This window comes from Desmodus rotundus, chromosome 2 (genome assembly GCF_022682495.2).
Source record: "Desmodus rotundus isolate HL8 chromosome 2, HLdesRot8A.1, whole genome shotgun sequence".
Classification (NCBI taxonomy): Eukaryota; Metazoa; Chordata; class Mammalia; order Chiroptera; family Phyllostomidae; genus Desmodus; species Desmodus rotundus.
The window spans coordinates 9,879,095-9,904,360 of NC_071388.1; the positions used below are offsets into that span (position 1 = coordinate 9,879,095).

The following is a 25,266-nucleotide window of genomic DNA, read 5'->3' on the forward strand; positions in this document are numbered from 1 at the left end:
GCTGTGGAGAGGGGTCTGGAGAGGGGATGGGAAAGAGATTGGGGACCCACAGTGGCAGGTCCAGGGCTTGTCCTGCCTCCCTCCTGGTCTCATTCCTTAGAAACAGTGACAGTCACCACCTTGCCGAAGTGCCGACAAGATGGAGTTACCGAAGGTCTGGTCTCCCTGGATGGCTGCAACTGCTCTTCCCGCCTCTCACGCGTGGCCAGGCCTGCTGTTGTAGGCCCCTGTGATCCTAGTGCTCTTGACAGTGATGCCCTAGGCCAGCATGCGCCTGTACCAAACACACACGCACACGTGCAGGCCCGGGCTTCCATCTACTCAAGAGAACTGACTTCCAGGCGAGGTTCTGGTTTGGGCCACTTACCACCATCCATCTTGCAAAGTGTCACAGCCCTTCAAGTGAGGGGGCAATGCGGCACATTCTACCATTTTAAGTAAGCACCACGGACACTTAGATCCAGAATTCTACTTCTATGATCTGACCCCGCTTGGAGTTCACGCATTTCATGCCAAAGCAGCACGAATGGCCTTGGACTGGGAACTACAGCGCCCCCCCAAAGGGGACGGAACAGGAGCTGGAGCTGCGAGGCCATTCGGGAGGTGGCGGCCACGTGTGCGGATACACAACAGGACAGAGCCCTGGGACGAGGACCAGCTCTGAAAGGACTCTGAGAACCAGTTGGTGGGGACTTGGCCACTACCTCCCCACCTGACTTTTCACGTTTTTCCCCCAGCAATGATTTTTCCTGAAGAGCAGACACTGTAACGAAGCACTTCACTCACCGTCCCTACCTTTCCAAGCAGAGGTCTCATCATCCAACTTCTTCAATGAGTCCAAGGCTAATGTAAAAAGCTCCCCACGTGAACTGGACACTCTCTAAGGACTCGCCAGGCCCAAGGCCACGCTGTGACCACACCTGGGGGTGAGACACAACCTCTGGCCTCCAACATTCTAGATATAGGCCTGTAAGCTCCCGCCAATCCAGGATGAAGAAGCCGGAGTTCACTTGTCCGTGTACTTTCACCTGGAAGTCGGTGCAGTGCAGCTGGGCCCAGTGGGACTGGTTCACACTTCCCACGGGGACTGAGTATCTCCAGCCACTAACTCAGCACACAGAAGTCCCAGAGTCCCGATGATGACATAGTGGTAAAAATAGTTCAGCAGAGACTCAAGAGTGGGATGGGCTGCTCCCCACAAACCAGGCCCACAGAAGACAGGGATAGAGGGTGGGTGCCTGCTGACACAAAGCGCAAAGGCAGGACTGCTTTCTCCTGGGGTCCTTTGTATGTGCTGCAGCTCCGCGGAAGGGAGACCTGGCTGGCAGCGCTGCACTGACCGGGCTGAGGGCAAGGCACGAGGACAGCTCCCAGACACGAGATGGCCATTCCCCGGCAGCCATGAGTATTAAGGCTGAGAGTGCTGCATAGCACGTGAAGGGTCCAGAGGTCTATCTTCATCTAGAAAGTCTACCTACTCTAGGTCTCCAAGTACAGACAGCCCCCAACTTATGATGGTTCTTTGACTTGTAATTTTTCGACTTTACGATGATGCAAAAGCCATACAAATTCAGCGGAAACTATAGTTTGGATCTGGAATTCTGGTCTTTTCCTGGGCTAGTATCTATGGTGTGACCCTCTCATGGTGCTGGGCAGCAGGTGAGCCACAGCTTCCCATCAGACACGTGACCACGGGCTCAGGAACCAACACCCTACACACAGTGCCTGTCTTTGCTGTCGGACTGTTCTGCCCAACTGCGAGCTCGTGGGAGTGTGCTGAGCACGGTGACGGTGGGCTTGGCTGAGTCTAACGCTCTGCAGGACAGGCGTGTGACATGCATTTTGACTTACACTTTCAACCGAGACTGAGTTTACTGGGATGAATCCCCACTGTCAGTCGAGGGGCATCTATGACCATACCAACATCACACCACTGAGAAATGAAGCACGAGGTACACGGAGTATATTCAGCAAAAGCATGTATTCAATCATTTACCAGAAAGTGGTTACAAATTAAGGCACTCCAAACTTCATGGTTTCTTGAGGTTATAATTTCTAGCTGCTTTTAGTACTATTTCAGAGAAAAGCATGTGGGCTGGGATAGCCTTTCAGACACCCTGGTGAGGGCTCTATGTCTCGTGAAAGATTAGTCACTGTATTTAACAATCCCTACCTCTGCTTTCAGCTCAGCAACCTACACTGAGTGATTTTACGTATATACTAACTACTGTATTAAATACAAAGTTCGTTAACGTGAGTTACAAAGTTTCTTCTATGAATTTTAAGTCAAAGTTTTAAGGCTGCATTAAAATACTAAGGAATGTTTAGTAATACTTTAAATTGCTGTGAAATGCCCAAGAAGTCAGAGAAATAAAGACTAAAGACTTTGGTCACGGTTAGTGTCTCGGTTCTGTAGAAATGTTATTGCTGGCACAGCTCTCCGTGGTAAAGGCTTGGCGCGCAGCTTTGGTCGTCCTGATCCGCACATGAACTTTATCTGACGGTAAGAGAGCAGCAGGAGTGTGAATGCTGAACGCACGGCTTCTTTTATGTGCCTGCCGGCCCACTTTCCCGAAGCTAAATGTTTTTCTCTTTCAAAGCAGTCCGGCACCGGGGAGCATGTTCAGATTTAAGAAAGGCTGCTCCCACTGTCACTTCGGTGTCTGCTGCTGTCCCTGCCACGCGCTCAGTCTATTCCTGAAACCACGTCTCTTGATCTGAAAGAAATGGAACCACCGTACATGGTGCCAGAGGGCACCTGGAGGCCACCAGTGACTTTATGAGGAGCCACTTTGAGAGGAAAAGTCTCATGACACATCTGAGCCAAAGGAGTGTGGCTCAGGGCCAGGGCCATCTTATGAGCAGGACAGTCACCAGTGCCGCTGTGTAGTGTGTGGAGATTCCCTCGGCTGGCCCCGGACACCCCACTTCCCAGTGCAGAGCCCCACAGAGGGGCTGCCCAGGGCATGTGCCTCCCTCCTCCGGGCTGGCACAGTCTGACAGCAGGAAGAGCCTCGGAGACCCTGTGAGGGCGCCCCACAGGACACGTGACCGACTGCACACGGGACCTTCAATTGCTGTCCGGGGGCCGCGGAGAGTGAGCAGGGCAGCTGAGAGCATGCCGAGCTGCGTGCTGGTGCACAGCAGTGCCCGCCCACTGCCTGAGGACAGTTACTTCAAACTCCACTTACAATTCAGGCTTTCATCGGACAACAATCTTCATGTTCCAGTAAAGATACAAATTTGAAAATCATACAATAAGTGGTCTGAACATTGACAGTGAAACCTTTTAGATGGGGAAATAAAATCCAGAAAGGATTTTTAAAAAGATTTAAGTGAGTTTAGTCCTCAATGCTTTCCATCGCAACTGCAGTCAGGAAGTAGGGCCACCAACACAGCGCAGGGCCTGGTGCAGAAGGCCACCAGAACTGGCACGCGGGAGCGGGCGCACCCGCCCCTGTGGCTTTAGGGGAAAATGACGAGGGGCTGGACGATCCTCCCACGTCACAAGTAAAGACGACGTTCCCTGGGTGCTGTGTGAAGCTCGTTAGTGGGTGGGTGGGAAGAAGACCCCCTGCTGCTGAGGCAGGAGGTGGCATTAGTGTCATGGGCTGTCAGTTTGTAGTCAGCTTACAAACCAAGAAGTGAAATGTGCACAATTCCTCCTAAAATTAACAACAAAAACAAAAGCAACCTCCTTCCCTTCACAGGCTTAGTGTCTCAGGTGACTAAATACAGAAACAGAAAAGGTACAGAAGCTCACAGGACAAGAGCAGGGCCACCTTCGGGGCGGCTGCGCCATTCTCACTTTATCAAGGTCAGGAGGTGGCTTGATGTCCCCGGGAGTGGCTCTGGGAATGCGTGACAGGGCAGGAAGTGTGTTCTAGTTGTTTTCAAATCTGGCATACGGGTTTTCTTCTTTAAACAAACCTGAAGACAAAATGGACTTGGTTACACCCCGCCAACAGGAAACAAAATTCAAGAAAGCAGCACAATTATGTTTATAGAAGATTTCCTAAGGCCAATAGGAAAATGGGGAGTCTACACAAGCTCAAATTCTACACTAAACCTTTTCTAAATGTTATAGTACAGTGACTTTAAAACTGAAATAAAATGTACCCAAAACAGTAATTTTAAGGAAAACAGATCCTAAGAAAGAAATAAAGACTTATTTGCTGATTCTCTCAAAGTTAAGAAATTTAAAGCCAGTATTTCTTCCCATAGTGGTTGAACTAATCTTATACGGAAAAAAACCCCAAAAAACAAAAACCCTTAGTTTAAATGTCCTTATAAATGTTACCTTTTAGTACTAAGGCTACAAAAAAATAAGACCACCATCCATTTAGCTGTCAAGCATTATGACATAACTGTAGCAAAATGTGTATTTAACCATGAAAATAAATCTACAGTGCTGAATACCCAGACTAGGAATTTTCTCTCTGCATGTGGGGAACTCCCCCCCCCCACCCCCGCCATTAACAACCTGTATTACACACCAAAATTACCCGGAGCCACTGCCACACACTTGCTTGCTGCAGCATCTTTTAGGGTGGGGCATGGATAAGAAGGGGGGCAGAGGAAGAGGCAGGGGCTGCAACAGGGGTGCTGGTGTCAGAGGAGGGTGAGAGCCTCAGGCCCTGCGTAGGCAACGTGTAGATTCGGTCAAGAATTACCACGTGCTCAGTGCCGAGTACAAGCGGTCTAGTGGGGGATGTGTTGCAGAAAGGAAACAGCTGCAGCTGGGTTCTAGTGCAGAGGGTAAGCAGAGGACAACTGCTCTGTGACCCGGAAATCAAAGTCTTCTAAAACCAAACCAGGGCTTTGCCTGCCTTGATGCTTTGCGTGTTGACTGAACCGAGTGCACTCGCGTGCTGCCTCCCCTCACCACTGGGAACCCCTGGGCCTTATTCCAGGTAGGAGGCTTTCCAAAGTCCAGGACAATCAGAGGACTTCATACAAAGTGGCACACGCGTTACTTTCATCAGCACAATTAAAGGCCACGTTCACCACGGAAACAGTAGAAACGAAGCGATTCAGTGCACTGTTACAGGAAGTGGCACCTCCAGTGACAGCCCAGAGCTCTGGTCCCAGGCCCACCAAGCCCTGCCACACCAAGAGCAGGGGCGCCACAAAGTGCTAAGTTTCACACGCTACTGCACTTGGCCACAGAAAGTGCTTTGCTGTGTGCACATGCTCACACTCACCTTACTTTTTATTTACGTTCATTTTAATCAGGTGCCCGAAAGCTCCTTTCAAGGTCTCTCGCTTTTGTGGAAAACCAAGCTGCCCCAGCCACAGGACGGTACCACCGCTCCGTGGGCACAGGGGAGCACCCACGCAAAGGAACCCGGGGAGTGGGCAACACACTAAGGCCACGGGACAAAGGAAGTGCGCCCACACAGGAGCCCGTCACCACCTGCGCCGGGTGGGACAAGGCCCAACTCGGCGTCCACACTGTGGGCAGGGAGAGCATGGCGGCTGGGGGCTGTAGAGAGAGTGGTGGCTCTGAAGGCCTGTGGAGCAGTACCCAGGAGGCCCAGGGGTGGGAAAACACAAGAATAGGCTCTACCAGCTGTCGGACGCCTTGTCTCAACCAGAGGAGACCCGGCAGCAAGAGGAGGGGCAGCAGCCTCGTGCCCAGAACCAACACTTGGAGGCCACCAGGGTCAACCCAGCCTGACGCCAAGACAGGGCACACAGCACCCACTTGTGTCCTTCAGGAGAGGCCGCGCAGTGAGAAGAACGTCCGGCCAGTGGGCCACCTGAACCAGCGTGCACAGCCCGGAGTACCAGCAGCCCCCATCAGGGGACTGAGCCTTCAGGATTTACTACTTTGGTGAGTAGGACCCGAAAATACCACTGAAACTGTTTCCTTATACACACTGAGCACTTTAGTCAGAGAAGAGCTTTTTTTAATCACCACCCAAAGACAATTTTTCATTGCTTTTAGAGAGAGGAAGGGAGAGAGGATGGGAGAGAGAAACATCGATTAGTTGCCTCCTGTATGCGCCCAGACCAGGGATCATAAGCTCCTGGACCAGGATTGTTGAACCCATAACCTAGGTATGTGCCCTGACTGGGAATCGAACCCACAATGTTTTGGTTATGGAACGACACTTCAACCAGCTGAGTCACACTGGTCAGGGCAGGCAGTCAGAGAAGATTTGGAGTGTTCCTGATCAGATTTGGGATTTAGCACAGCTGCCTGGTCCACTTAACAGGGTCCCCAGGTCACAAGGTCAAGGGAGGTACAGTGGCTCACAGCTTGAGGCCTCACGCTATCTTCAGAGAGGGCCTTGCCTCAGGATTGGCCAAGCAAGCCCACGCCCATCACTTCCAACAAGGCTGGGCCGTCAGTGAGCAGGGGCATTAATGCTCTGTTGTCCGCGGGTGTGAACCACATAAACCCATTAAGAGCAGACCTAATGTTCTCAAACACTGAAGAGAAAAGTCCCAGACCCTTCCCCCCAAATATCTCCAAACAAAACCAAACCAGAACAACACACCCAGGAAGGAGGAAAAGGATCACATGGCCTCAGTTTTGTCTGACTCCTTAAAAGAAGGAACGCAGCTCAACCTGCGGAAGTCAGGGTGAACCCGGGGTGGGGGGAACACACAGAGGAGACGAGATTCGCCCCCTACAGATCTGCAGGCAAGCCCCGCTCGAAGGCCAACAAGATACAGAACGGGAAAGGGGCGACAGCTGACCACTGAGACGGCCCGCACAACATGAGCCAACAAGCACTCATGGGGAAGTTTGGTTGGATAAAAATATTCCAAAGCTTCATCTTTTAAGACATTGAGTGGAATTAGTTCATAATAGCACCACTTGGAATAACCTTCTCCCGGCAGAGACATCTTTTTTTTTTCATTTTTATTTCTTGCTTTGAGATAGAGGAAGAAAGAGGGAGGGAGGGAGACACCGATTAGCTGTCCCACCGATTTATGCATTCAGTGACTGATTCCTGTACGTGCCATGACCAGGGACTGAACCCGCAGCCCTGGTGTATCAGGAGGACTCTGACCAACTGAACTGGCTGGCCACGGTGAGATGTCTTTCAGTTCCCATAAAGAACCCACAGCCCCGACCCTACAGTTACACCTCATGGGACATCAACAATGACCAAGATGTCTTAGCAGCAATTTCTCACCAACTGAAATAGAGATTCACTCAATTCTTACCATATTTTTTCCTGATTTCATCATGCCTTGACTTCATCTCTGCTCTCCTAAAAAACAAACAAACAAAAAAACCTCTTGTTCAGCACTGAAATACGATGTAATTTTAAAAGAAGCACCTTTCATTTCCCTTGGCAGACAAGCTGTGGTCTGTTCTTGTTTCCCAGAATGAGCAGCGTGGGGCGAGCTTGGCCATCAGGTGACCCTCCCACTGGGACAGGCCAGGTGATGCGGAGCACAGCCTTCTGCAGCCGCTCCAGTAATGTGTTATTCAGTTCTTCCTTTCAATAAATCCTTTCAAATGTCTGATACTGGCTTTTTAAAATTATTTTCTCATGTAAAGACAATGTAGTGACTGGTTAAAACCTCATGCAAGTTTCTGAAGATGGTTCTGAACATGCCAACACTGGTTTTTATCTGGGGCACATGACTTCAAGGTGACGACCTGGAAACCTGTCCAGCCTTAAGCCACACCCGCTGCCATCCCGACAAGTCAGTGCCTCCCGAGCCACAACCGTGCCCCTCATTAGGTAGAGACAGTGACCAAGGGCCATCCTATGACAGCATCACACACCCACCAAAACGCTTCGTAACCAGGAAAGTGCTGTTTATCAGCACTGGTGGCACCAGACCCGGTTCGGCCACAGGCAGACAAGAGACCCAGCCAAACGCTTTCCTGCCTCTCTGAGCCTTGGTTTGCTCATAAATGAAGGCTGGAGAAACTACCTTCAAAGGCTCCTGCCCCTGCAACACTGAGAACCCACCGCCAAGACATAAGCAGGAAGGTTCTGCCACCCAGCTACCCTGATGTCATGGACTGGAGAAAACAGACAAGAAGTGGCAGGTCTGCGACAACAAGGGCCGTGGCCCCTGGTGAGGTCCCTGCATAACAGCCTCTTACCCTTTCTACTGCAACTTAGAAAAGCCCACAGATGCTCTCACATTCATAGTTTAAAGAATGGAGAAGACTCAGGACTTATCAATGTCTGAGTCCCCTGGGAGGGACCTTCTCCCCAGCGGGAATGAGTCTGTGGCCTCACCTTTCTTCCTGCCGTATCCTCCTCTCTTCCTGCTCCCTCATGGCCTTCTCCTCGCTTTTGTCTGGCTTCCGGCTCTTCTTCTTCCCGCAGCAGCAGTAGCAGCAGCACATGGCGACCGCCAGGAGAATGAGGCCCCCAATCACTGACATGGCGATAATCAGCGCCTCAAAGTTCACTGCAAGTACAAAGGGGCCGAGTCAGAGCTGCTTGGAGCAGGAAAGCCAGCAGGGAACGGCACGCGCTCCCGGGCAGTGGTGAGCTGCGTCGGAGTGAAGCCCGCACCTGCGGAGCAGGCCCATCTCAGCGCATGGCAGTGCCATCCAACAACCCTCCATTAACCAGTGGACCCACACTTCGGGGTAGCTTTGCTTTTCCCACCACCAGATCCTGAAAAGAGGTTTCAAGCCCAAGGAAAGTTAACAAAACCAGAAAGGGAATACTCGGCTGTGTATGTGGACTCTCCTGCAACACTGAAGTCTTAATTTCGCAGAACTCACAGAAACAAAATTTAAGCCTCATGCGTCTTGTTTGATTATTTAAGTCAAAGTCAAGAGCATTACATTTATTTCTCACAGAAACTAACCTCTGACCACAGCAAGCAGGGGGACAAGTGGTCTTCCCCAGGGGTTTGGAAGCAGCTGCCTAAACAGCGTCAAATGAGCTGGTAACTTTCTGTCCAGACCAAACTTCTGAGACAAAGACAAACTTAACGACAAGTTTTACAATCTCTTACCTTCTCTTAAGGATTTATAAGTAAAACCAGCCACTGTTTTTCTACTCCAGCTGAGCTCTGGTATCAGTACTTCTTTTGTGAATGTGTTTTTGAATCATCCGGTTAAAACGGCCACAGAAGAGGCCTGAACAGCCGCTCGGCCCGCAGCAGGCCCCGTGCGGCGCACACCGCAGAGCAGCACCCTTTCTTTCCCGAAAAGGAGGCGGAATCACCCACCGCACAGAGCTGATGATCTCTAACCTCGCTGGTTTCTTGGTTGTGGTTGGGGTCTGGCTTAGAAGGTGAGGGTCTGCCTTGGGGACAGGGAGGCAAGCGCTCTGTGCCCCTCAACCCCCTGCTGCGTGCCTGTGTGGACCTGTGACACATTCGGACTGGCTGCCAGCGCGTGGTCTACGCAACCATTTTACAATTGGGAAGAGGTGTGACATCTGACCAAATCCTTCTGAGCTCTAAGCACATGATTTCTCCTTCTTTGACCTGCTCTGGAAGCACCAGAGCCGCAAGAAGTAGCAGTAATTGGTACTATCAGAAAGGACACCTTCACTAGCGGATGATGTCATTTTAGACTCAAGAACTCTGTGACAATCAACCCTAAAAACCCACGAGATCAGTAAGATAGCTGGCTCCAAGATATATCTACCCACGAAGAGCTTTCCTGACCAGCACCCACCGAGCTGTAAAATAAAAGCAGGTATCCCGCCGTGACAGGAAGCACACTTTGAGCCCCTTCCCCCATTAGCCGAGCACAGCAAACCTACGACACCCCGCTGAAGGAGTGAGGGGCAGCCCGGAGGGGGGACCCTTGCTTCTGAACAGAGGCTCAAACGGACAAAGACCTCATTTTTCTCCAAGCAAACATATATTTTTAAGGTCGTTACGATTAAAGTCCCAAAACAATTTTGCCTCAACCAGACGAGAGGCTTCCAAACTGTGAGACTAACGAGAGCCTATGGCGTGAGGCCCCCATCAGCCCCCCGCCGCCGCCCCCCCCCACAGGTTAGGCCCTGGCCAGACAACCGTCCTCCTCGCTGTGGGAAGCAGGCGCAGCTCCACTCATACCTCAGTGACAGGTGCCATTTCCTGTCGGCCCTCTGAGTCGCCCAAGCCTCACCTCTTCGGTGGGACCGGGCACCACGCCCTCTGGCGACTGCAAAGCCTCCTCCCACCGCCTCCAGCTCATTCCCAGGTCCCCTCCCTCCCCCAGGGCAGTGACTACGGGGATGACTAAACTGCTGTGGATCTCGTCTGTCCAGTGCCAGGTGTCATGTGGGACTATCCCCACAGGCCCTAGGGAGGGGCTCCCACTTCACCAGAGAATTATCAAAGCTGCACACCACCTGCAAAGGAGCTCACCACCCTTCAGAGAAATGCGCCCTGAAACCACCGCAAGGCACCAATCGCACCCACCAGACGGACTACGAGGAAGATGGCCGAGTGCCCAAGTGCTGGCGGGGACGTGGGACAACTGGAAGTCCCACGCTGTTTAGAGGAGCATGAGCTGGTACAGCACTCTGCAAAAATGCTTGCAGACCTACTATGGCCGAGCACAGTGCATGCGGTGAGGCAGCAATTCCACGCCTATGTAAGTGCCCTGTGCAGAGCACTGGCCCCTCCAACACAAGCCCGTCCACAGCAGCACTGTGGACGTAGCCCGAACGTCCTTCACAGCAGAGTGGAGGAACACCTGGGCACGCTGCCCAGTCACAGACAAACGGGGACACTCAGCACACGAGGAAGGCCTCAGACTCACGCCCTGCTGAATGAGGGCAGAGAAGGCAGGACAGGGTTGCCTTTACGTGAAACCCTGGGACAGGCGGCACTAACCTATGCCGATGGCAAGTGCGTCCCAGAGTCACCCATGGGGTCCTGACAGCACCCTCTATGAGTGCTGGAAATGGTCCGTGTGTTCTCCTGAGCAGGGACTCACCTGTGTACTTCCGTAAAAATTCACTGAATAGATGTATGTGTGTACACATGTGTGTTTTGTTGCCAACTGTGGTCTGCAGAGGGAGACAGGGAGACTTAACACGTTTGCACCCCGTTTGAAGATATCTTCAGCTTAAACAGCTCTTGTTCAGCACGCCCAGGGTCCCCTGGTCCAGGAGCGGGCTTTGTGAAACAATGGGCAAGAACAGGGTCCACGCAGGAGACAGCCAACAATGCAGGAGCGGAGGGCAGTGAGGCCCAGTGAAGCCTTTCTGGTATGAGGACAGCAGAGAGAATGGCCGGTGGGGTGGACGTGACGGGTGTGCACATGGGCACAGGCACATACATGTGCATTCGCACACAGTAGGCACCCTGCAAACACACACACACACACACACACACACACGCTCTCCTGGATTCCCCGGGGCCTCGACACCACAACTATTTCCCAGGGAAGCCAATGGAAATAGCTGATTCTAAGACAGGAATCAGTTAGAAAACTGACAGGTAAACAAGAAATAAGCTACAGACATACAAAGTGAAGCATCGAAGTGCCCTAAGGAAACCATGGTTCCTTCCTTCAGGTTTCGAAGGCGGCCCTGTACCACCCCAGATCTGAGGCCGTAAAAGAAAGGGTTAATAAACCCAACTACACTAAAAATGAGTTCCATGTAGCAACACACACCACAAACTAACTTAAAAGGCAAACTAGAAAACAATTTCAATCTCACAAGGGCTAATTTCCGACGGAAGAGCACCTGTAGCAACCACATGCAGACAAAGGGACGCGTGAGAAAAGGCAAGCCCACGCCACGCTGAGCAGGGGCTCCTTGCTGGCAAAGTCGGAGTCCCTTCAGGAACCGCGGATGTCTAGGCGGCACACCAACACCACCTAGACACGAGCCACCCAAGACACAGCTCTCAATTCACCACCCGCCCAAGGGTGTGGAGACCCAGTGCACAGCCAAGGCTGCAGCCTGAAGGTGCATCTCCAGATCCCCAAGGACCCCATGGCTGCTTTGTGGGACACCACGCGCTCTCGCTGGCTCCCCAGTTCCCCGCTGGGAGCATCCAAGAGCCACTGCAGTTTGTTTTCTGGCAGCTTATGTTATGAGTACAACCAGAATTTTCAAACCTGAACTGATTTTGCAAGAAGCCAATGAAGTGACCACTTACCCCAGCAAACGCCCCAACGTGCAGAGCTCAGCTTACAAAGAGATGCAGGTGGCAAGATTTTTGTCACCGGGTAGTCCAGGCATGTGTTGTCAGTGTTGCACCAAAGACACTGAGAGAGAGAAACATTAGACGTTAGAAATTCCAGACCAACACCAGACTGCCCAGGACTCGATCCCCTAAACCATCAACCACCTCCATCCGCTCACCCTTGGGGGATGATAATGGCCTTGACCCCCACCCCAACACAGCAGCTCAACTTCCCACCAAGAACCACGTTACTAAACCTCTTCCATTAGGCACCCTGAAAGGCCATGCAGCCTGAGAGATGCCAGGCAGCTCTCCGCCCAGGGCCTTTGCATGGCCTGCTCCTGCCTGGAACATCCCTCCCAAGAGACATGTAGCTCCCTAATCTCCTCCTGAGGCCTACCCTGAGCAACCTACTCAAAACATCCCCTGCCTCTCCCCTTACCTCCTTCCCTGCTGTGGCATCGCCTCCTGATACATTCAGGTTGCCGATCTCTCGGCCCATCTGCAGGAGCTCATTAAGTATTTGTTAGTGATCTCCTGTGACCACGGTCACCACTGTGCTAAGACCCTACCTCCGGCCCTCTTAAGGAGGCCGCAACCGGGGCTCAAAGGCACCTGCCAGAACCTCAGAGCTGGAACCTCTCAGAAGCTCCTGAGCCCCCAACAGTGTCAGGGGAGAGGGTCTGGGGCAGGGACAGCGCCTTCACACCAGGGTGTTGGGGAGCCCATGGCCGCCTGCAACAAGGGAAGGGTGACTTGGCTTACTTTAGATCTTAAAGGTAATAGTTTTATGGAGTTTTTTTTTTTCCTTTGAGTTTTTAATAGGATAGAAAGTCATGGTACTATTTTTTGTCCTAGGTTAGGGTGAACAGCTATTAAAAAAATATTAAAACAAAGCCTGGGCTTCCCCAGGCCTCTTCACATAACACTCACTGTAGTGTGTTGTGTTTAAAACGGTTGAGCATACTTAATAAACAGCAGGAAACCCTTTTTATTTCGACTGTTTGAGGATATCTTTGCATTTTAGTGTTTTGTTCTGGCTTAACAATTTTTGGTAAATCTTCCTTTTTCAAATAGTTTAAGTTATAAATGTCTAATTTTCCATTTTTACATGATGGTTTTACTGAGAGCCGTAAGGAGTGGCAGTGGTGGTTTCCGTTAGATTAATGGAGGAGTGTGCCATGGCAAACCATTCAAGAGACCCCAACAGAGTGCCCTCAGCCCCCCTTCCAACCTGCGCAGGCTCCCGTCAGGCCTCCCAGGCACTGCACATCCTTTCTGAAACTTCTGCGCGCTCCCAGACGGACCCCTGCTTTCACCCACACGCCCGTGTACACGCTGCAGCGCCGATCTGCCCGGGTTCAGAGTGGGGGTCGGAATTCAGATGAAGTGCCCATCCCACTGTGACCTGAACCCATCCCTCACCTGCACCTCCCCAGCCTCCTTCCCAGAGAGGCGAGGGTTAAACAGGACACTCCTACAAAGGTACTGGGGAAATGCAAAGCCGGTAGACCCTGAGCCATTTTTATGGCTGAAATGACTTCCAACAGAAAAACCCCAGACTCTAAAAAAAAAGAAAAAGGCACCACCAAGAAAATGCCACCCTGAGGACAAGAGCCACCCCATCCAGTTCAGTGTTGTCGATGCTGAGACCCGAAACCGCAGTACTGGCTCCTTTCCAGTTTATCTTTTTACTTTTTCAATAATTTTACTTTTCTATTACAGTTGACATACATTATTCTATTAGTTTCAGGTGTGCACTACAGTGATCAGACATTGCACAACTAAGTGACCATCCGCTAAATCTTGCACCACCTGACACCACACACAGTGATGAGGATATTGACTGTTTCCCTGCGCTGTACTTTGCATCCCCGTAACTATCCTGTAACAACCCATTTGTGCTTTTCAATCCTCACCTTTCTCACCCATCACTCCAACACCCTCCCATCTGGCAACCATCAAAACACTGTCGGTATGAGTCTGTTTCTGTCCTGCTTGTTCAATTTTGGTTTTTAGATTCAATTTTTGATAGAAATTGTACTTATTGCCATTTTGTTGTTTGTATGATCTTTTTTCCCCCCTTCTTTTCTTAAAGAAGCTCCTTTAACATTTCATAGAATACTGGTTTGGTGGTGATGAACTCCTTCAGCTTTTTCTTGTCTGGGAAGTTCTTCATCTGTCCTTTGATTCCTGATGATAGGTTTGCTGGGTAGAGGAATTTTGGCTGTAGGTTCCTGCTTTTCATGACTTTGTATATTTCTTGCCACTTCCTCTTGCCTGCAACATTTCTGTTGAGAAATCAGCTGACAGTCTTATGGGAACTCCCCCATAGATTTGTAACTGCTTTTCTGTTGCTGCTTTTAAGATTCTCTTTTGCCTTTAGCCTTTGGCATTTTAATTATGATGTGTCCTGGTGTGGCCCCTTTGGGTGTTTGGGACTCTGTGCTTCCTGGACTTGTATGTCTATTTCCTCCGCCAAGTTAAGGAAGTTTTCTGTCATCATTTTGTCAAATAGGTTTTCCATTTCTTGCTCGCTCTTCTCCTTTCAGTACCCCCATGACGCATATGCTGGTACGCTTGAAGTTGTCCCAGAAGCTCCTTACAATATTCTCATTTTTTTAGATTCTTCTCTTTTTGCTGTTCTCACTGGGCGTTTTCTACTTCCTTATCTTCCAAACTGCTGACTTGTTCCTCTACTTCATCTGTTCTGTTGATTCCCTTTAATGTATCCTTCCTTTGTTATTGTCTTCTTCATTTCTGATTGATTCTCTTGTATGTTTTCTATTTTATTTTTGTTTCCTGTATCTTTGTTGAATTTCTAAGTTCTACTCTTCCTCTGAGTTCACTGAGCATCCCTATAACCAATGTTTTGAACTCTGCATCTGGTAAATTGCTTGTCTCCTGCTGTGGCACCTACTCCAACAGAATGCTTATCTCCATTCTGTTCAGTTCTTTTTCTGAAATTTTGTTCTCTTCTTTCATTTGGGACACATTTCTTTGTCTGGAAACAGCCTGGGTGGGCCTGAAATTTGAGTGAGGTGGGGGTCTCAGGGAATAACCAGAGCAGGGCAAATAGTGTGAGCCAGGTGGATGGAGTCTCAAACGTGGCGCCAACCTGCCAGTTCTGTTGTGGGGGAGGGCTCGTGAAGGAACAATGACCTCTGCCAGCACTTCTGTCTGGGAGAAAGCTGTGCCCTTCAAGTTCTTGTCCTGATATCAGACTCCCCATATGTCTCTGGTGCATTTTGAGCTGCTGCCCCTGTAACGGAGCTCAGAGGGAGTGAGTCCAAGTAAGTCTGTGCACAGGCCCTTTAAGAGGAACTGCCCGGGATTCCAGAAGCTCTCTGTCTCACTGGGCCTCAATCCCCAGCCATTTTTACAGCCAGAAGTTATGGGGACTTCTCTTCCTGGGACTGGAACCTTGGGCTGGGGGGCCTGGTATAGGGCTGGGACCCCTCACTACTCAGGGAGGATCTCTGCAGCTGATATATCTCTCCTGACTTTTATCCACCACATGTGGGTGTTGGGCCAGCCCAGTCCACTTCTCTATTTGTCCTTGCGGTCTCAGTGTGGCTTTCTCTTTCATTCCCCAGTCGTAGGACTTCCATTCAGCTAGATTTCAAGTGGTTCTGAATGATGGCTGTTCTGCATTGTAGTCGTAATTCTGATGTGGTTGCGAGAGGGGGCGAGCACCGCGTTTACCTGCACCACCGTCCTGACTACAAGTCATCCCTTCCAGTGTTATCTGGCAGAGGCAAGCAAGTCCCATCACCCACAAGACGAGTCTGGAACCCATGACACTGCCACGTGGGTGTCGATGCTTTGTAAAAGCCTGGCCCACGTCTTAGAGCAGAAATCATCTGATACATGTTTCCTGACCCATCCGGTGCCTTTAAACCCCACTACCAGGGAAAGAGAAACACAGGCTGTGTATTTCCAACACACGCGAAGACCCGACCAGAGAGGAGAGGCGCCTCCTCCAGAGCCCCAGGCCAAGGCCCCACAAAGGGTGTTTTCTCTCCCAGCCATCCCCACCCTGCGTTGGCTTCCCCTGAGTCCTCAGCGCTGACCACACAGGGCTGCGGCGAAACAAGGCCAGACACTCACAGCGAAGGGGCTTCTGGATTGGGAGCCGCCAGAGCGTCAATGCCTGAGAAGCGGCAACAGGACCCTAACAAAGTAGTGTTGTTCCCGCAAGCCCTGTGACGAGCCAGGTACGATGGGAAGTTTCCCCAGCATCACATGTCACTCTACTTCTCCCTGGTGGCAGACTGAGCACACCCACGTGCAAGATCCCAGGACAGCAAGATCCCAGCCCCCCCGGAGCTGACCCCCATGAGCCTTGGGACTCTGCTCCAGAGCAGCTATCCTCCTATTTGGTCACACAGGGACTTAAAGTAGTCAGGAACATCAAAACGTCCTGGCTTTGAGGCGTAGCTTGTTACTAGTGAGCTACGGACAGTCAGGGCCCATCTGCAAGGTGGAGTCATAATCCCTGTCCCCAACAGGCCTCTAAGGTCCAATGACACCAACATGAGGCCTCAGTCAGAAGTTAATGGTCACTGATGACAGGTAACTGCGCCCTCAGCCCAGCCCTCGTCCCACCTGCTCCTCTGTCCCTGCAACCCCCATTCTGAACACCACCATTCACCAGTGCCCATCCGCCACCTCAGGGAGGCCTGAGGCTTCCCCACCACCCACACGTGCTTTCAGCCACAGGCCTGTGCACATCTTTTAAAACCCCCACACCTGTTTCAGGAGTTAAATGTGCATATAAATGATGCTCAAGTGGTACCTGCAGCATTCATAGGACAGCTTGAGATGTCTGAGAAAGGCTAAAATAATATAATATTTGATATCCATCACAAAAATACCCCACGTCTCCCTTAACATACATCAAGGACCCTCCCGTAGAGAAATTGACCCTGCTTCCGGTCACAAGCTACTTACAGAGACATTTTTCAGGCACTCTTGACAGGTCCGGTTTGTGTTCTGGGAACAAGCTGTGGGGAAGAGAAGAATCGAATCACCGAAAATCATGCGTATCAGCCAGGAGGGCAGCGAGGGTGCTAGTGAGTGACACACGGGGTCCTCTCCAGGCACCGAGCCACCAAGGGACACAGAGAATAGTTGCTGAGCCCCACTGCAGGCACAAAAAACAGCACATTTGTCGCACCCATGGAGATCTTCTGGGGGAAGGAGACTCAGCACACCCTCAGGAGGTAAGCCACAGGGTCAGGTACCGCGGACCACTAGCTGGCTGAGGCCACCGGCTCAGCAGCAGACACTCTCTTTGGAAGCAAAGGTCACATCAGCGCTTCGGCCCCCTGGCCAGTTGCCCCAGCTCCCAGTTCGTACGGGAGAAGCTGGCTGCAGTTCTAGAGAGTGCCCGGGACCCTCCCAGCGCTGCTGCTCCAGGGAGGGGTCAAAGCCCACACCAAGAATGTGTGTGTGAGTGAAACATTTCCGATATGTATCAGGCAGGTGCTCTTCACCTCACCCCACCCCTTAAAACACACGCACACTCTGAAAAGAGCTCTGCACAAACTCATTAACCACCAGGAACTGCAACTTAAAATCGTGGCAATACACCATTTCACACCTACCGATACAGCTAAAATTAAAAAGACTGACAACACTAAATGTTGGCAAAGCTGCAGAGCAAATGGGGATTCTCACATGAGTTTTGGTGAAAGTGCAAAGTGGCTCCACCGCTTGAAAAAAACAGACCTGGCACTTCTGCATAAAACAAATACATCTGCCCACCCTGTGCCTCCGCAATTCCACTCTCAGGTGTTTCACTCATGAACAATTAGAACACATGGCCACAGGACATACGTACAGGAGTGCTCACTGCACCTTTATTTACAAATCACAAAAGCTGAGAACAGCCCAGGTATAGAAGGATGGACAGACAAACTGGTAGTCATATAATGGAACACTACTCAGCCGTTAAAAAGTAGGACACTGTACACACAAAACATGGATGGATTCGTGACCAATAATCTAAACGAAGCCACTTGAAAATGGGGCCGGAGCTGCCACGCTAGGAGAACTGTTTTGCACGTCTTCCTTCCCAAATCTTGGGAATGTTAAAACAGGAAAATAATCTGTGTACTGGGCCTGAGCAACCTTGTGTCTCAAAAAACTGTCTGCAAAGAAAGTAGGTATTATGACATCTGGCCTGGAAATTAAAAACATGACTGAGAATTAAGGTCACTATATTATGTTGTCTGCACCAACAGCAATGCCTTCCTTCTAGATGTACTTGTTCCCCTTCCCTTTCTCATACGTACCCATTGCTTCCGTCTCCCAATGGGAACACAATGTGGGCTTCTGTCTGAGGAAGCGCATCCAGAATAACTATTCTTATTGATCTCAGATAAATGCTTGTTGCCTCTCACTTTGAAAGCCTTTTGTTTTTAGGTTAGCAGGCCTTTAAACTCATCCAATGGCATACTTACTAACCTGCACTTCACCTATGTACAATTTATCTCAAGAAAAGACAAATTTTGCCCTGACCGGCGTGGCTCAGTTGGTTGGGCACTATCCCCAAAGCCAAACATCGCAGGTTCAATTCCTGGTCAGGGCACATGCCTGAGTCACAGGTTTGGTTCCCGATTGGGGCGTGTGCATGATGCAACCAACTGATGTTTCTCTCCCTTTCTTTCGCCCTCCCTTCCCCTGTCTCTAAAAATAAATAAGTAAAATCTTAAAAAAAAAAAAGAAAAAAAGACAAATGTTGAACTCTAGTTAATGATGCGTAGGGAAGTACTGGGGGGAAGTGCATAATGTCTGTAACTTACTTTGAAATGCCTTCACGGAAGAACCCAGGGAAGATACCTGGACAGAGGTAACACAGCAAAATGTGAAGGATAAAAGCTGAGCGCTGGGTATATGAGTGTTCACTAAACTACCCTTTCAACTTTGCTGTACGATTTTCACAATAAAATGGAGGGGAAAGAACTTTAGCTTCAAGTTACAATTTCTTTTTTTTTTAATTTTAATTTTGTATTGTTATTCAATTACAGTTGTGTGCCTTTTCTCCCCATCCCTCCACCCCACCCCAGCTGAACCCCCTCCCTCCCCCTTGATTTTGTCCATGTGTCCTTCAAGTTACAATTTCTATTCACTGTATTTGCTAAGTGGGACTTACTCTAAAATAGTTGGTTCTTCTATTCAACAGTCTGGTTCTTCTACATTGCATTTCTCTAAATAAAATCCTATTTTATTTTAAATGAAAACCCATTCTTTTGCATATTATTCTGCAGCAATTATTATTAAACAGTAGTCTTTTCAGCGCCTCTATAGTGGTGTGCTATTGAGTTTAAGTTGAAGCTTATTTTTTAAACTACTTTAAGTCAAACTGGGACATTTTAAACATCCAGTGAATGACAGCAATGGCCTCTGACCTTTGAATAGTCTATGATTTCACACTGACATGAAGTAAATAAACATGGAGCAGGTAACCAGCAAAGGTGGAAGTATCTTTGCAAAGGTTACTTTGCAACCATCACAGTAAACAGGGACACCAAGACCACCGTGCCCATTGGTGGCACCTCCCCAGTTTAATCATCACTTAATCTTGAGAAAACAGCATATGGAAAGTGATCAAAGTATCACCAGTATAATCTGTGACAATGTGGTAATAGGACAAAGTAACAGCAGGTGCCCCCCAGAGGGTGAGGGAGGACAGTCAGAGATTGAATCCTGTCGAAATGCATCGGAATCAAGTCAAAGGAAACCCGGAGGAGACCAAACTGAGGGTCTTTCCCACAAAGCGGCTCTGAAAACAGAGGACTGAGGAGCTACTCCAGAGGGAGAGATTAAGAAACGTAACTAAATGTACCATGTGAGCCTGGGTGGGGACAGAGGACAGGACGGGGAACCTAAGACATTACTGGGGTAACTGGTAAACTGTGTACAAGGATGCATATGTCAAATCAAGCAGTCAAGTATCATATCCCTGGTAATCGCCCAGATTTGGGTCCTTATACCTGTTACATAAAAGCATGTCCTTGTTTTCAGGAGACACATCCTGAAGAATTTAGTGGTAAAAGACTGTGCACACCACAACTTACTCTCTGGTCTGGTTAAACGCAAAGCAAGCAGACAGGGAGAGGGAGTGGCAAAGCAGACGTGGCAGATGCTGTGCTAACAGAAAGAGATTCAGAAGCTCATTGTTCTAGTTATTTCTTCAACTTTTCCGCAGCTTTGAGAGTTTTCTAAATAAAGAGTTAGGCAAGGGAGGCTCACTGGGAACCTGTATACTGCCAAACACGGCCACTCTCCAGTCCTTTTTGAGAACTCCCACAACAAAGGACACGACAGGGAGTGGGGGTGATGCGGGACCGGAATTTTCATTTTTCAAGTCTCGGTGATAACTGGTTTCGAGTGAACTAAAAGAACTATGCTCCAAAGCACATACCATAAACTTCGTCCAGCCCCAGGGCCTCTGATTACCGGCCAGTATGAGTCAACCAAGAAGCATGGGAGGGGAAGGCCAAGGAAACTGCCCAGCTCTTTCAGAGCCCCCAGCACAGCCAGGGACAGGGCAGGTTTGCAACACAGGCAGAAACATCCATGTTAGACAAGCTCAGAGCAGGGAAAGGTCGTCATTCTGCTCTCCCTTGCAAACACCCGATCCTTTCCCCTTCTGCAAGAGTCACCTCGTCTCACTGCACCAAGGCCATCTCATCTCACCACGGGAACAGAAAACCGAGTGCTTGGAGCCAGAGAAAGTTTAAAAAAAAAAAGAAAAAGAAAAAGCCCCGTTTCTTGAGTCTGCTCCTGAATGTGAGTGTCCTGACTTCTGAAATCTGATGACTGAAAATCTTCAACTTAGATTCTATTTATCAACAATTAGAAAACTTTACATCTCAGTCACTTTGGAAATTAAAAGACAAAAAACCCAAAAAGGTTTCTTCTGTAGCATACACTAACCCATGACCCACTTTTGAGTTCTTTCCTAAAACGTCGGGTGAGGCAACTGATGAAGTACAAAAGGACATGCACTAGCTTGTATAAAGAGGTACGTTATTTTTCAAATGAGAAAGCAAATTAAGTGTATTGTTTACAGCCCTGGGTCACACAACAGGCCAAAGGGCTACCGCTGCTGTGCCCCCGGGCAGTGAAACAAGCCCCTTATTCAAGCATTTTGCCCACACTGCACGTGACAGAGCCTACAACGTCCATTTCACAGGAGAAATGAGGGCGGAAAATTCACTTAGACAAAAAAGCCCTGGTCGCCCTGGCCGGGTAGCTCAGTTGGTTGACTGTTGTTCCATGTACCAAAGGCTGCAGGTTCGATTCCCACTCAGGGCACATTCCTAAGTTGCAGGTTTGATCCCCTGTAAAGGCGCATGCAGGAGGAAACCAGTTGATGTTTCTTTCTCTCTCTCCTCCTCCTCCCTCCCTCCCTCTCTAAGATAAATAAACATGTCCTCCAGAGAGGATTAAAAAAAAGAAGCCCTACCCGTCTTCCTAGTCCATAGAAAGAAGACTATAGAGGTACATAAAAACACGGACATGTGTACATGTCCAGGAACCCCTCCATCGTCGGCTGAGAAGGCCCCAGTTCTTGGTGGGAAATGGGAAGGAGGGCTGCAGACCCCTGCAAATCCAGCTCCCACTATCAGGAGCAGGTGGGTGGCCCCACCAAGCTCCTTTGGACCCCTCCATTTAGGACACCAGCCTGAGGCCCTTTCTCCCCCAGAGGTACAGATGAAACTCTGGGATGGAGTCTGACCCCATGCCCGATACAAGTGAGGTCCCAGGGCACAGGAAGGTTCCTTCAATGGGACGAAACTGCTCTTAAGATCTTCACTGCCTGGTGTGCTCCTCACGTCTCCCTTCCAGCAAAGCACACAAAAAAAGATTGTAGAAATTGTTGGTTTTGGATGGGTGTGATATCTGCTTAAAATTCACACATCTGGGAGGCTTAATTTTATTGATCACCTTGACTGGGCTGAAGGACACTCAGAGGCTGGTGAAACCTACCTCTGGGTGACATGTGAGGGTGTTTCAGATTAGCATCTGAATCAATTGTGGGGAAAGCAGGTGCCCACCCCCACACAGTCTATTGATGGGCCCAAAACTAACAAGCAGAGGAGTGTGAGTTTGCTCTCTTCTGGCTCAAGCTGGGACTTCTCTCTTCCCCTGCCCTGAGACATCAGTGCTCCTGATTCCTGGGCCTTCAGACCAGGCTGCAACTCACACCAGCAGCCGCCTGGTTCTCAGCCCTCTGATTGGGACTGGAGCCACACCACCAGGTCTCCCGGGCCTGAAGCAGATCATAGGGCTTCTGAGCCTCCATTAGCACGTGAGCTGATCCCTCATAATAATTCTCTTCTGCTTCTCTGGGGAACACTGACTAACATCCTTACAAGGAAGACACAGTGTTTTAAATAATGTATTCACATTCCTACAGTATGACAAGCAGTGAAAACCTCACACTAAGGAAGTACTCCATGGGAAGCGGGGGACCTCAGTGCTCTAACACTGCCCCCTCTCCACTTAAAGTGAGTGCAGACCCCAGGGGCACCTGGGTAGTGAACACCTGAACAACGGGACACCTTTCCTCCTGTCCATTTGAAGGTGTCGCTGGCAAGAAAAACAACAGTTCGCCCACCACCGACCCAAGACAGGGGGCATACCCAGGAGACAAAAAGTGGGATTACTATGAGCTAAGGCAAATGAGAGCAGCTTCCCAGTGGACTGACAGTCAGTGCATGCCATGTGGCTTGAGAAGGAGTTATTTTTTATTCAAAATACTATAATGACAGTCCTAGTTTCATTCCCAAACACTTCAGGGCATTTCCTGACACACCACCTCGGCCACTGATTCTTGTACAGTCAGATTCTTTTGGCAGATATCCATTCTGTTTGCTAAAAAGTTCTCATTCCCCATGTCAGCTGAGAATATAACTGAGACCAAAAGTTCCCTCTACAGTGCCCTGGACTGCTTCGTTAACAAATGTCACGAATACACACACAGAATCACATGAGGAAGTGGATTAGAAGAAACTCACTGCAATAAACATGCAACACGGTCACAAAAAGAAAAGGTGTTTGCTGTACCAAACAGACTTTGACAAAGCCTGGGCTAACATGAGTTGAGAAAAATTCTAGCCCCTCAGCTAGGCCCAGGTTAATTCTACTTGTAAAGGTCTTGAAACAGAGACTAAGAGGCCTGCCCCAAAACTAACAAGCAGAGGAGTGTCAATTTGCTCTCTTCTGGCTCAAGCTGGGACTTCTATTTCCCACAACTAGTGGTCACATGGGTACTCCACACACAGCAGAGCAGCCAGCTTGAAACATTTCTGAAACAGATTAAGACACCAGTCTCAGCTCAAACCCTTCCCCATTTTGCAGCAGGGGTTATCGCCACCCTCCAGCAAACAGTACTCATTTCTGCAACTCTTTGGCCCTCAAGTCATGCAATCTCCTCCACTATGGCTCCCCTCACCTACCCTCCCTCCCACCCAGCACTCTAACAACTTGTTTCTTGGTCAGTCTCCCCAGAAACCCAGCTTCTTAAGGATAGAGAGGAACTCTGGGCCACCACCGCGGTCCCAACCCGGCAACACAGGTGGTTAATAACAAGTGGGATAAGCCAATGCAGAAGGCCCACAAGTGTAGTAGCCTGTTCCGGAGTGTAGAAGGCAATCAGCTTGCTTCAAAGTGGCAGACGCTGTGGCTCTGTGCATTCCTGCCTCAACCTAAGGACCGAATAACTCCGAGTAACCCCCTCAGAGGTGCAGTGCCCGTGACACCAGCCCCAGCCCTCCCAACCCTCAATGATTTGACACTGAGACACCAGTCACGACCAGCTGTGGAACTCGAGCAGGTTCTTCAGTTCTAATAATGTAATTCCGACTCCGAATCTAAACCCAAGAGCTGTTTCCGAGAGGATCGAGGGTCGTGGTGAAACTCAGCGAGACGACAGTGGCTGAGACAGGCCGAGCCTGCAGACTTAGCGGAATCGCGCGGGCCTCGGACCGGGACCACCAGGCACAGCCGCGCGGGGCGGCAGCAGCATCAGCTGAACCAAGACAAAGGGACGGCCTGCTACCTCCAGATGCTCCGGCAGCGGTTAGACCCGCGGGACCGGACACTCGAGTGGCCCCAGTCTTCCACCTCCTCAGACCGCGGGACGGGTAGTGGGCGGGCGACCCCACGTAGCTGTGACCCCGCGCCCCCTAGGTCTCCCCGCCGGACCTCCAAACCCCACGCCCCCTCCCACCTCAGGACTTCAGCCCCCTCCGCCGTCCTCACCCACTCCGGGAGACTTCTGCCCCGCGGCCGTCGGGAGGAGCAGCAGGAGCAGCGTGGCGCAGCCAAAAGGCAGCCCCCAGCGCAAGTTCTGCCAGCAAATCCAGCCGGACCCCATAGTGCCAGTGGCCTAGCTGATCGGTCCTCCAGCCAGGAAGCCTGTGTTGGAAAAAGCCTCCCGCCGGAAGTGGGCGGGGCGGGCGGCACCGGACGAGTGCGCAGCCGCGGGCGCCAGCTTGCCCCGCCCCTTGCCCTCAGGCCCTCCCTTGTGAATCCAGCTCCCCGCCTCCTTGCACGACGTGGGCGGGGATCCGTGCGTGGGAGCAGCTGAACTGCGAGGGCTGTTCCAGGGTCGCTTCCTTATAATTAGCCTGTGCGGCTGTGAGTGGTGCGCTGTCGCTTTGACTCTAAAATGGTGTAGAGGCTCTGGAAGGTGGCCCTAGGGACTAACTGTGCCTCAGCCCTCCTAGGTTGGTCCTGCGGGCCACGCAGAGCAAATAGTCGTCCGACCCCGCCTGGAAGACACATCCCCTGTATGTCCCATGGACCCCTGTTCCCTGACGCACTCGCTGGCCATTCATCGCCAACCCCCAAGTTCTCCAGAGCCTGCTTTAGGCATCCTGATCTCTGGTTGTTTATCCACACACCACCATCCCTTCCCCAAACACCACCATCCCTTCCCCAAACACCACCCCCACCCCGCCGCCGGGAGGGAAAAAGGGGCTCTACATTAAATCAGTGATGGAAAGTAACCTCTCACAGGATGAACTGATCGCAAATCTCTAATTCAAGGTCAAGGTGGGGAGTCACTCCCCAGGCATATAACTTCTTTAGTAAAAGCTTATCCGTGCTTTAAGCAAGCCTTGTTCACTGTCCTTGTGCATCTGGGTTAACTGTTGAAACGCCAGA

General features: G+C 50.4%; 1 protein-coding gene across 1 annotated transcript; it reads right to left on the minus strand.

The window, feature by feature from the left end:
• Positions 1–1,962: 1,962 nt before the first annotated feature.
• PTTG1IP (PTTG1 interacting protein) lies at positions 1,963–24,545 on the minus strand. Its single transcript, XM_024562309.2, has 6 exons — positions 24,361–24,545; positions 17,035–17,087; positions 12,055–12,163; positions 8,220–8,394; positions 7,183–7,229; positions 1,963–3,930 (listed from the first exon to the last, which is right to left on the minus strand). The coding sequence occupies exons 1-6, from the start codon at positions 24,473–24,475 to the stop codon at positions 3,884–3,886; spliced, it is 546 nt and encodes a 181-aa protein (XP_024418077.2). The 5' UTR covers positions 24,476–24,545; the 3' UTR covers positions 1,963–3,883.
• Positions 24,546–25,266: the final 721 nt, after the last annotated feature.